We start from the raw sequence: 13,313 nt of genomic DNA, 5'->3' as shown, positions 1-13,313 counted from the left end.
GTCAGTGATCTACACCAGAGCTCACGACAATGCCAGATCCTTTACCCACTGAGCAAGGCCAAGGATCGAACCCGAAACCTCGTGGTTCCTAGTTGGATTCATTTCCGCTGCGCCATGATGGGAACGCCTGTCCCAAATCTTGATTGCAAATATGTCCATGACTTCATTGTCATGGGCATGCATGTGTATCACTCTCAAACTCAGAAGTTCTTACTATTTTGTCCATGGAAAAGAATGTCTGGTCTCTCTAAATATCATCTCCCAGAGCTAAAATGGAATTGTGAAAATGAAAACTTACTCATTCCTTGGGAAATCCAAGAGAGGGACCTTTCTGAGAGAGATCTGAAGCGAGGTTTGATTAGATCTTCCACAGTCACTGCTGCTAAGGCATTAATACTAGAGGACACGGTGCTATAAGGAAAAATCAAAGTTTTGATACATAATGTTTAAACTTTAATAATACTTTAGGAATAAGAAAAGGGAAAACATATTGTCACTTCTGAAATATAAACAGATTTCTACATTATTTTTAAAAAAATTTATTGACAGAGAGCTAATTTACAATATTGTGTTAGTTTCTGGTGTACTGCAAAGCGATTCAGTTATAAATATTTATATACATATTCTTTTTCATATTCCTTTCCATTATGGTTATTACAAGATCTTAAATAGAGTTCCCTGTGCTATATAGTAGGACCTTATTGTTTGTCTATTTTATCTACTATATTATTTTTAATAATTACATCATCTTCTTTCTGGAAGCTGTTATCATCAAAGAATGATTCGGGCAACATCCATAGAGTTAACAGTGAAAAAGGACAATTTAATATTGTTTCCATTTTGCAATCAATCCTTGGTGTCTATAGAAATAAACTACATAAATCATAGATCATGCAGGATTATTATATAATTATCATGTAACATATGACATTGAAGCATAGTTTTCTTTGTATGTAGAAAGGACTGTCATTAAGTCCTCAATAACATCCACCATAAATATCAACAATATTAATTTCCTGGATCCTCACTAACCTATGTTGTACACATTAATAATAAGAACTCCCTGGGAGTTCCCATGTGGTTCAGTGAGTTATGAACCCAACTAGTATCCAAGAGGATGTGGGTTCAATCCCTGGCCTCACTCAATGAGTTAATGATCTGGCACTGCCATGAGCTGTGGTGTAAGTCGCAGATGAGGCTCAGATCTTGCATTGCTGTGGCTGTGGCTGTGGCTGTGGCTCGCAGCTGCAGCTCCAATTCAACCCCTAGCTTGGGAACTTCCATATGCCACAGGTATGGTCATTAAAAAACAAAAAACAAAAACCTCTCTGGAGCAAACATTGGAAGAAAGTTCAATGAATAAGTTTAAACACAAAACAAGATTCTTTGGACAGTACATATTATTCAGCATGTAATATGATAGTGTAATTCTAATTCTCCATTTGATCATGCTTTAGATACATATATATTATATTTTATTTTATTTTTTGTCTTTTTGCCTTTTCTAGGGCCGCTCCCACAGCATATGGAGGTTCCCAGGCTAGGGCTCCAATCAGAGCTGTAGCCGTCGGCCTACGCCACAGCCACAGCAACTCGGGATCCGAGCTGCGTCTGCAACCTACACCACAGCTCACGGCAATGCCGGATCCTTGATACACTGAGCAAGGCCAGGGATTGAACCCGCAACCTCATGGTTCCTAGTCAGATTCGTTAACCACTGCGCCACGACGGGAACTCCTACATATATATTTTAAACCAAGGCTGTAGGTACACATTTCTGACAATCAATGAAAGCTACAACTGATTGATCATCATTATTGTGACCCTACAAGTACGTAATGATGTATTAGCTAGTAGGGACCAAAGTTATAAGTGGAGACTGATAGTAATAGACTGCTAGCCCCCAAGATAAGACTCAGTCCGACACAGAGATGCATGGAGTAAATCGCCTGCTTTGGGCCATTTGTGCCCATGTCCAGAATTCGGCTTTATTCCCCTAAATATCCAATAACAAAAGAAAGATCCTGATAGGGAAACTATGTTATATTAGAGTCATAGTTCAAACCTCAATGTTCCACTGTAAGCGCAGGCCACAAAAAGTCCAGGAAGTCCCGGATAATCTTGCAGAATGTCCAGTACCAAATAAGGCATGAGCTGAAAAATTTCAAAATTTACTCTTCAGCGGTTTTTTTGCTATGCAATGGAATGCATTAACACTTCATTTATCTTGTGTTCTTCAAGAACTAAAGGAAGCTATTCCACACAACTGAAATTTCCAAGTATATAAAATTAAACTCTTTACCTGCTAACACTTAAAGAATAACACAATAGTTAAGGGTATAGGGTCTGGATTCAGACAGATGTGATTTTTTCCTATTTAATTTCTCTGATCTTCAGTATTCTTGTCTGTAAAACAGAGGTAATAACACTTAACTCATAGAGTCACTAAAAAAGTAAGCTCTTACTATAGTACATGGACTATAGTAAATGCTTGGTAATAGGTAGTTGTTCTCATTCTTTGGAATAATAAATCAGTTTAAAGGAAATATTTCACATACAACTATGCTTCAGTAAGAAACATTCACTTAATTTAACTTTACTTGACAACTCAGGGGTGCCCTTGTAAATTTCAATCCCTGTTTAGGACAAAAAATGTAATGATAGCTGCATATACAGTTGACCTTTGAACAGCACAAGTTTAAACTGCAGGGATCTACTTACACATGGATTTTTAAATAATAAATACACAAAAATATATGTGTAGAACATTGCATGCCAGGCTTGTGTTGAAGTGGATAGCTTATCCTTAAAAAGGCATAAGGTAAGTGGTATTTAATATAAAAATAATGTGTTAGTTATGTTTTGTTTTTTTTACTGGTATATAAATTTCCTTTCAAAGAATTACATTACCACACAGTATGTCTCTCTCTCTCTCATAACTGGAGATATTGTGGAGCAACCTGTTATCACAGGTAAGAGGTTTTTCTAAAAAAAATAAATCTGCCAGTGTTTCCAATTCTGTATTATGAATATGACTGTAATACTGTGCACCATAAAAATTTTATAACAATTCACTCATTAATGTATAGGCCAGGCAACATAAAGTAATCATATTGCTGCTGCTTCTTTATCATTGCATGAATTGTTATACCTGTAAATAAATATGAATTTCTTTTTCACATTCTTTCATTTTTGAAATGTAATGGTAATAACATCTTCAGTGTTTTGTTATCATATAAGACAATACTGATGTAGGTACTGAGGGATGATTCATCTTGTAAACAGATGAGGTAAATGTATGGTATCCATAAATACGGCACAGTACTATAAATGTATCTTCTCTTCCTCACAATTTTTTTTTTGTCTTTTTTTTTTTTTTTTTTTTTAGGGCCGCACCCATAGCACATTGAGGTTCCCAGGCTAGGGGTCGAATGGGTGCTGTAACTGCCACAGCAACACCAGATACAAGCCGCATCTGGGGCCTAGACCACAGCTCACGGCAACACCAGATCCTGGTTCCAGCCCAGGGATCGAACCCACGTCCTCATGGATACTAGTCGAGTTCATTGTCTGCTGAGCCACCGCGGGAACTCCACAATTTTCTTAATAGCATTTTCTTTTCTCTAGCTTATATACTGTAAGAATACAATACATAATCCATATAACATACAAAACATGTTAATCAACAGAGACAAAAATTATGCATAGATTTTCTCTTGCGTAGCAGGTCGGTGCCCCTAACCCCTGTATTGTTCAAAGGTCAACTGTTGTATGAGACATAGTGACAAGTGAAATTCCTGAAACTGCTTCTTTAAGAAAAAAAAAAAAAAAAAAACCTAGTACTTGCTTTCGGATATGTCATTTTTTTAAAAATAAATATTAAATAAGGATGGGAAGGTATATCTTCAGCACTGGCAGTCTTTTGGCAAAGATTATTTTTCAGTCAAGGGTCCTAAGTGGAAAATTTTCCAGAAAAATGTCCTCTAATTTGCACTGAAACATCATTGATTCCTTCTCCCAAGAGTACACAGTGGATAATATGCCCTTTTTTCTCAGCCTCTTTGATCTCATTTTACAACTAAAGCTTACTCATTCTTTATTCTCAGAAAAAAGAGAAGTGCACTTATTTCTCTGTGAGATCAGCCCTCAGTTTTCCCAAGATATCCTAAAAGCTGAACTTCAAGCAGTGTTCCATACATAAGCCAAAGTAAAGTTTCCATCATTGAATTATAATGTGATCTAAAATCCTCTACCCTATCATCAACCTTCTCAAAAATCTTCTGGGTGATATTTAGATTTTGAATAGCTCCTTCAGGTAAAGGTAGAATCAACCAGATAAGATCAATGGAAAAATATCTAGGCAGTAATCCGGCTTTCTCAGGGTGAGCTACAGAAGAGGGTAGCAGAAACATAACTTTGCTTTTGGGGGTTAAGCTTTTGACCCAGTCTTCTACTGACTGTACCTTATTTACATTGTATCCCCCCAAAAATGCTAATTGAATTAACTAGTTACCAATCAACAGGGTTGTGGAATCATTCAGTTACAAAAAAAAAAAATATCTTTCTTTTTCAAAAATGTATCACATGCTCTCTAAATGGTAAGTGCATAAATTGCAAAACACCCCTGCATACAATCTATGACAAGGAGACTCAAGATCAGGAAGCTGTAGTTTAAAATACATATATTTTTGGAGTTTGGGGTTTGTTGTCCAGGGTAAGGGGAAGGCATATTAGAAAAAAATATTTTTTAATCCCTATTTTCTTCAGACAATAAAGATTGATAATATAGTCATAAAATATTCTTGACTAGACAGAATATAATGCAAGAGTGCCTCCATCTTCAGAGCAAACACGATTCTTGGATTCTGTGAGCAAATAGGAAAATCTGTTTTTAAACATGGCACAGGCTAAGACAGGGTTAAGATATACAGATCAAGGACACTCTTATTTACTAATTCCACAAAGTTATGTTTTCCTGGGAGTATGTTATGCACTTTATACCAACATAAAATTCAAACTGTCATCATATCTAATGAATGCCCTGGGCACCTTATTTACAGTCAACCCTTAGAAAATTATTTTGGAAAGAACTCTAAGAATAAAAAATCAGGCATTGGAGTCTGCCAGTCCTGGGGTTTGATACATTTTCTGAAAGACACTATATGGCAAGGAGGTTCAAAATTGGAATTCTGGAGGCAGGCTGCCTGGGTTTGAATCCTGGCTCCAGGTGACTTAACTTCTCTGTGCCTCAGTTTCCTCATCTTTGAAAGGGAGATACTCAGAGCACCTACCTCAGGGTGTTGCTGTGAGGATTAAAATTTGAAATTTACATAAATCACTTCTGATCATGCCTGGCCCATGATATGAATTTTATGAGGGCTTGCAGCTATTCTTATTTATAAGCTATGCGACATTGGACAAGTTATATAACCTCTCTGAGATTCATTTATGTCCTCATCTACAAAATTGGCATTACAGGTGTGTGAGAATTAAAAGTAAAGCATGCAAAGATCTTGGCACAGAATCTCATCACACAGTTGGTGCTCCATAAATGTTCACTTACTAGATCCATTTCTCTATCACTTAGAAACTGGAAGATAAACTTTATAAATGAACAACCTAAATACCCACAAAATGTTCTATAGCACCACCATTTGTGCATAGATTTTAAAAAAAAGAAAAAAAAAACGATTTTTATATTTCTACTCCAAGCCTTGAGCTATAACATTTGGCTTGAAAATTTTCCAGGTATTTCAATATTTTAACACTAGATATACCACACTTCATTCTTGCTGTATCTGCTAAAAAAATTTTTTCTAAATGCTTCATGGACGCTAAAGATGATTATATTGTGCCTATCTGCTATTAATTTACAAGAATATGAACACTCTTTCCTCTCAGCTAATAAGCTTTCTGAACGTCATCATTGCATGAGTAAGCAAGACATGGTACTTGGAGTTCCCGTCATGGCGCAGTGGTTAACGAATCCAACTAGGAACCATGAGGTTGTGGGTTCGGTCCCTGTCCTTGCTCAGTGGGTTAACGATTCGGCGTTGCCGTGAGCTGTGGTGTAGGTTGCAGACGCGGCTTGGATCCCGCGTTGCTGTGGCTCTGGGGTAGGCTGGTGGCTACAGCTCCGATTTGACCCCTAGCCCGGGAACCTTCATATGCCGTGGGAGCGGCCCAAGAAATAGCAAAAAAAAAGACAAAAAAGAAAGAAAGAAAGACATGGTACTGGACCTGGTCTGGTGCAGACACTTTCTTGGCTGTCCAAGGGTCACAGTCACGGTATCTGGAATACAAGGAGAGCCCACAAAGCACTGAGCAGGTGAGGATTGCCCAGAGGGCCACGAGATTGATGTAGAGAGACCTAAAGAAGTGAAGACAAACCAGCAATGGACAATTTTAATTTCCATCCCAAAGATGAAGAAACTTGTTTCATAAACAGAGACCCATGATTAATACTCAATAGATGCATATTCTCTTCTGGTCATCACAAATGCTACTTATTTTATTTTGGCCTAACCTTCTGTTTATGATGTCAATCAACAGCATATTTGGGAATACTTGGAATAGATGGAGTTTTGCCATTGAATGGATGTATCCTCCTGGTCAGAGTTCCATGGGCATGATTAGCTTTATAATGGCATCTAATTGCACCACGTCAGGACTTCTTGTCATGAAATAAAGATTTTAATAGTCAACAAGGCATTCACTGTTACTCATTTTCCTTTCAAAAGTAATGCAATTACAAACTGCTAAACATTGTTAACATCTACATAGCAACTTGCCGAACTTGTTTAAATGTGGTTTGGAATGCCATCAAGTATGAAAGGCAAACATGTGTTTCTTGGACAGGTATCTTCCCAAACAATGTTTAGTATTTTTTTATTTGGCAATGGTGTGAAGTGGCTTGATGTGGGATCTCTGTTCCCAGACCAGGGACTGAACCTGGGCTGTAGCAGTAAAAGCGCTTTATCCTAACCACTTGATCACCAGGGAACTCCTGCAAACAATGTAGCATCTTAACACCCAATGTGTGTTCCAGTAGAGGGTAAAGGTTTTCATAATGACATGGAATCAGTCCTGAGCATCAATCTTGGCTATCCCTATCATATGTGACCCTGGGCAAGTAACTTAGACATTCTGATCCTCAGTTTCTTCATGTACATCTAGAGATAACAATGCTTACATCACCAAGTTATCAAATTAAATAAAACAGTATATATCATATACATATATAGGCAATGGCATGTAAAAACACTTGAATGGTAGTTATTAATATTATTAGTGTTAATATTGAATGATATGCCTTAATAATCAATTGATAATAAATATTTCTTCCCACTATGATGGCTATACTTTTCCCTTCCCAGGGGTGCTGTAGTGGATATTGTGATGAGGTGTCCTAGGCTGAGAAGAGGTCCCTCCCACCCCCACCAAGTCATACCTCCTTCCCCAGGGGGGCAGCCTGCATAAAATGACTACCACATTCATAGGTTTAAAGGTTGAGTCCCCTCATGCTAACTAGGGACAAGCTTGCAGGGTCATCCCAACTCCAGAGGGATCCCTTGAAACCTCTGTTGAGATGCATTACAGTCCAAGCCTCTCTGGCCAGTCCTGCTTCGTTCCCTTCCTTCTCTTCTACAGTGGTGATTCCCTAGTAAGTCTCTGCCATGTTAACCTCCATCTATAGTCTGCTTCTGAGGGTGCCAAACAGTGGATTGCTAGCCTTTTCCCTTGATAGACTAAATTTACTGTATGTTTTGTTATTGTCTAAAAGTAGTATGAGTACTATATCTCATCTTCAAATCATCAGAAAATATACCCAGACACTTTATTGTTCAGTCACCACACCTCACTTACATATGAGTTAATACCTTACTACATTGTTGTATTTTACTTCAACACCAGTCAGATAGATCACTTATCAACATCTGATATTGTCCCCAGTCAACCAGTGTTAGTAGTCTTGACTTTGTGGCTGGGATTCATTCTTCCCATGGAGTCGATGTTAGAAAGAGGGAGACTAATGGTTCCCCTAAGCTCTGGGTCAAGAGAGCCACTGCACTATTCTGAAGGAAAATATTTCTTACTAAGACAGTTCTACGGCTGTTCTTTTAAAATATTGGGCTTTTTGAGTTCCATGTTCCCAAAGAAACATGTCCCCAAAGAAGAGCAGGTGCACAACTGCTTTGGGAGAGGCATCAGCGCTAATATAGATAGACTAATGGATATATAAATTAATTATATTCCTTCATAGTTTCTTAAAATTACAGAACTCCTAAGCTCACTTTTGGGAGATTCCATATCCAGGTATTATACTCATATTCATGTAGATTTTTCACTGTAGAATTTAATAAAGACAGATAATGTCTAAACCAATTTACTCTCATACATTTTCTGACATATGACATCACAAATTTTTTCATATTCTCACTGAATAGAAATAGAATTACCGTTCTTTCTCCTACCTCAACCACTGACATTCTTTCTCCTACCTCAACCACCAACTACTAATTCAATCTAGTTAGAATTTTTAAGGCCCTAAATGCATGTGCATTGACTTAGCCTTTTTTATCAGTATGAAGAATGATGGTCACCAGCTTATCTGAGGCCTCATGAGAAAGAACCAGCCACTGTTCAAACTCTTTGCTCAAGCCAAGATGGGATGGAGAGTTCCCTGACCATGTTGTCCTTCTGACCTCTGTGCTTTGTCCAAATCACTCTGCCTACCTGGAATGCTCTCCCAATCTTCTCCTCCTGTCCACATATGGCCATCCTTTAGGATTTGCCTGCTTGAAAGGAATTTCTCACTTATTCCCTGACTTCACATCCCATGATTTGAAGTGGGAATGAGAATTTATATTTACTGGATTCCTACCATGTGCATGTCAAACATGCATGTCAAATACAGCATTTTACAATACCTCCATGAGATACATAATATCTTATGCTCATTTTACAAGGTTAGAAACCAAAGCTTAGAGAAACTAAGTAACTCACCCCAAATCTCTCAAGTAGTAAGAATTAGAACAGGGTTATAAACCCATCACTGTGTCTGAAAATAAAATGCACCAGCACACCTGACAATATGATGCCCTGGAACATTTCCTCTACGGTTATACTGTTTCACAGAAGTGTTATACCTCTCTAGTGTTATTTCACTTTTCACACACTTGCATACATTTTACTAATTAGATGCTAAGTTTCTTCATGGCGAGAGTCATATATTTACAATTCTTTTATTCTCCATCGTTCCTTATACATACACATACAGATGCACCATAAATGCCTATTTATTTGACAAGACTTGTTTTACTTAATAATTCATACAAATATTTTTAAACATCTGATTTATTTTTTAAATTAAAGTATAGTTGATTTACAATGTTGTGCCAATATCTGCTATACAGCAAAGTAACCCAGTCATATATACACATACATTCCCTTTCTTATATTATCTTCCTTCACAGTCTACCCCAAGAGACTAGATATAGTTCCCTGTTTTATATAGCAGGACTTCATTGCTTATCTATTCTAAATGTAATAGTTTGCATATACTAACTCCAAACTCCCAGTGGATCCCACTCCCTCCCCCATCCTCCTTGGCAACCACAAGTCTGTTCTCTGTGTCTGTGAGTCTGTTTCTTAAACATCTGATTTAAAACATAGAGTAACAGTTTGTTCTATGTGGTCCTTTTGTAAGTATATCATTTGTCTCTTAGAATTTCATGATATAACCAGAGCAAAGCTTGACTTATGAAGAGCATTTCCATAAAAACAATTGAGAGTTATTAACCAATTAATATATAGTTTGGCTTACATTTTTGCCTGGAATCTGCTTTTACAGGAAATGTATCTCTGCACCTGGGACTGGTTGACACCATAGATGCTGGTCCACGTGAAGGTCCCCCCTATAACAATTGTCCAGAATGTATGTCTTTGCAAAGGGTTAGGATTAAAACTAAAAGAAAACAAACAGAAAACAAATCTGAACTCTTAGCCAAAAACCACAGATCTTCCTGGAGTATTTGGAAGCAAATGATGTATACCTATATAAATACATACACAAATATGTACAAATTGATCACATAATATAAAAGGTAGAAATATACCTAGGTTCAATGAAATAAAAATTGATAACTTTCAGAGATTTGGAAATTCTGAATGTGACTGGGGTCGGAAATGAATGCTTTAATCACTCTGAGCATTTATACAAATTGTTCTCTCATGGAGAGAGGAAATTATTTAAACAAATCTGCCATGCTGTAATTAGAGAAGAGCATGAGCTGTGAGAGACAGAGGGAGAGAGAGGTGCTCCTAAATATACCACAGCAATAGATATGGTACTGAAGTGAACACAAAACTGGCACATTTTATGTATAATTCCTCTCCTAGCACATAGATAGTCATAGTTCTAATTTATATTCAAGCTTAAGAATGAAGGCAATTCATGCAATTTAAAGGTTTTCATATTCTAAAACCGCCATGTCACTATAATTGTGCTTTCTTGAAATGCCGTATGCCCAAATAAAACACTAATAGTTGAATGTGCAAAGTATTGTTATTAGGAAGGCTGTCAACTTCCACATTCGATACATCTCTTAACTCTTCTTAATGTATCTCCTCAGAAGGAATGATTCTGTTCATCTCTGATACACAATATGTGCTTGAAAATCTTCTGCAAAATTAGCTTTAATGGGAATTTTCTGAAAAGTGTGATATTCTGCAATTCCCTCTCAAATCTGATAATTCAGATTAGTTGAGTAAAGTGCTCTAATTTTATGCATTTTCCAGCATTCCTGTGGAAATATGAGAGCCTCTATCCCATTCTCTAACAAATAATATCAAAGTCTAAGAGTTTCAAAGTGTGTTAGCCCTTTTTTCCCATGGAGAAAGTAGTTACTATATTAGCTAAGAAAAGTAAAGAGCCAGAAGGATTCAACAAGTTACTCAAAGGAAAAAAGATTTAAAACACCCAATTTAGTGGTTTTGACAATAAAGGGTGCATATTACTATAATTATATAATATGCAAAAATGATAATTTTGCTTTTTTAATTTAAAATTTTTATTTATTTTCCTATTACATGAGCTAGAAACCCAAATACACTAATAGTCTGAAGGGTGGGTCTTCCTCTCTTGTTCTTGATTTTAATGGAAATGGAAGAAAATTCTCTTTTGCTATCAATCCCTTCTCAGGAGGAAGCACCATCTTCAGAACCATGTAACTAAGGACTGCCTGATTGCTTTAACCCCTCAAAGACCTAGTGAAAACTCCTTATGCATGAAGCTGACTTGTCAGCTTCAAACTTGTGTACAATATTTTAGTGGTTTGTTCATTTATTTACTAATGTAAATTACTATTTAAATGAGGAGATTATTTTTACAGAAAAAAAGGAATGTTCTATTAGCCAAGAAGTAAATAGCAACTTACTTCCAAAAATTTAATCTTCCGCCATTGTATGCATCATTTAGAATAGTGTTGATTCCACCCTGAATCAGTGAAGCCTGTATAATCACAGATGCAAATCCAGCTACCATTATCCCAACTTGAAAAACGTCTGTCCAGATAACTGCTTTAAGACCACCCTTTGAGGAGAAAGTGCATTTGGATTAATGCTTCTATCAGACATTATTAAGCATATACATGCTTATACTGGACAAAGATAAAGAAAACCTGGATCTTGGTCAAGAAGTGCACCCAAACCTTCAAACACAAGCAGAGGACAAGACAAAAGGTCCTCCCAGCAGAGAAAAAAGCTTGGGCAAAAACACAGAGAGGGCAAAAATACATGGCTTGTTGAGTGTGGACAGACCTACATTTTGGTGTGAGGTGGAGTGGTGTGGGAATATTGCTAGGAAGAAATTTCAGGATCAAATTGCAAATCACAATATCATCGATTTTATTTTATAGGCTGGGCTGATACTCAACCAGTATGCACAAAGAAGGTCAGGAGGTTCTTAAAAAACTAAAATTGTTCTGTCCCAGCCACTGCCACAAAATTTCCAAGTGTCCCCCTCCAGTCTCAATGATCTTGGCTGAACACGGCCCTCCTTGAGGATCATGTCTTCTAAAAGACTGGGAAACTAAAAGATTAAGACCTAGAATAGCCTGCATTGCATAGGACTTGAACCACTGCTAAGGGTCAGCATCCTTGATAACATCAGTGCCCGTGCCATACTGGCTCTTACATATTTTGACTGCCACTCCCGCCTAAAGGCAATGGGAAGTTATCTCAGGTCTCTAAGTTGAGGAATAATATGAGCACAACTACAACATGGCAACAGTAAGGGTGAATAAGGAGACAAGATTAGGGACCACCACATGGTTCAGATGAAAGAAAAAAAACTCCAGTTGTGATCAATGTCCTACAAAGGGTCAAATTTTACCCTGGACTGAATATTCCCTATCACAAAAACTATGTGGGAGCTAGGAAAGTAGGTATAAACAATCCAGATTATCATTCCACTAATAAATTTTTCAATTTCGCAAAGCAAGTGTATAAAGTGAAAGGAGACATAATGGTCTTGACATACCAGCGTGCAGTAGAATGTGCAGACCACCCCAGTAGCTACTACTGCGCCCCATAGGTGGAATCCTGTGACTGCAGAAGAAAAATAACATGCATGCATAACTGCAAAACATATATAAGTACTTCTCAAAAATCATCAAGGGGAAGCCATCATTTATTAAATTAAACGATAATTAAAATAATTATCCCTATCAGATAATTTATCATTATCAGATAATTAAATCCATCAGCCCTAAACTAGAGCTACAAATCTCAAAAAATGTAACAAAACAGATTTTAAAATTTTATTTGATGAGTTATATAGACCTAGCTTCTACCTTCAGACATCATACAAGATCCAACACTGGCTAAATCAAATACATGAAAAAGCATTTCTACTATAGTTAAGCAAAGATGCCACTTGATATTGGGAGGTGGTTACCTAGGCTGAATGGGTTCACAGGATATTTGTTGTCATGGTTGAATAAACACACTATTCTACCAATCCTTGGAAGACAAGTTGTGCATGTTACTACAATGGGACCAAGACAGAGAAAAGTCAAAATTTCTTACCATTTATATAAAAAGTAGAGGGGCATATCATATTTTTTTAAGATTTTTATTTTTTCTATTATAGCTGATTTACAATGTTCTGTCAATTTCTGCTGTATGGCAAAATGATTGAGTCATACATACATATACATATATATGTGTGTGTGTGTATATGTATATTATATATATATATATATTATATACATATACACACACACATTCTTTTTCTCACATTATCCTCCGTC

At 36.9% G+C, this 13,313-nt stretch overlaps 1 protein-coding gene across 2 annotated transcripts in view; it reads right to left on the bottom strand.

The window, feature by feature from the left end:
* The window catches only part of SLC5A8 (solute carrier family 5 member 8), a 115,364-nt gene that overhangs the window by 81,870 nt on the left and 20,181 nt on the right, over window positions 1–13,313 (bottom strand). For both annotated transcript variants that reach the window (XM_021091084.1, NM_001291414.1), the window contains 6 exon segments: window positions 12,542–12,609; window positions 11,439–11,593; window positions 9,827–9,967; window positions 6,241–6,370; window positions 2,066–2,154; window positions 299–411 (listed from right to left, as the gene is read on the bottom strand). In XM_021091084.1, coding sequence (XP_020946743.1) covers window positions 299–411; window positions 2,066–2,154; window positions 6,241–6,370; window positions 9,827–9,967; window positions 11,439–11,593; window positions 12,542–12,609 — 696 coding nt within the window.

The sequence above is a fragment of the Sus scrofa genome, chromosome 5 (genome assembly GCF_000003025.6).
Source record: "Sus scrofa isolate TJ Tabasco breed Duroc chromosome 5, Sscrofa11.1, whole genome shotgun sequence".
Classification (NCBI taxonomy): Eukaryota; Metazoa; Chordata; class Mammalia; order Artiodactyla; family Suidae; genus Sus; species Sus scrofa.
This window is presented reverse-complemented; position numbering and strand designations above follow the sequence as displayed.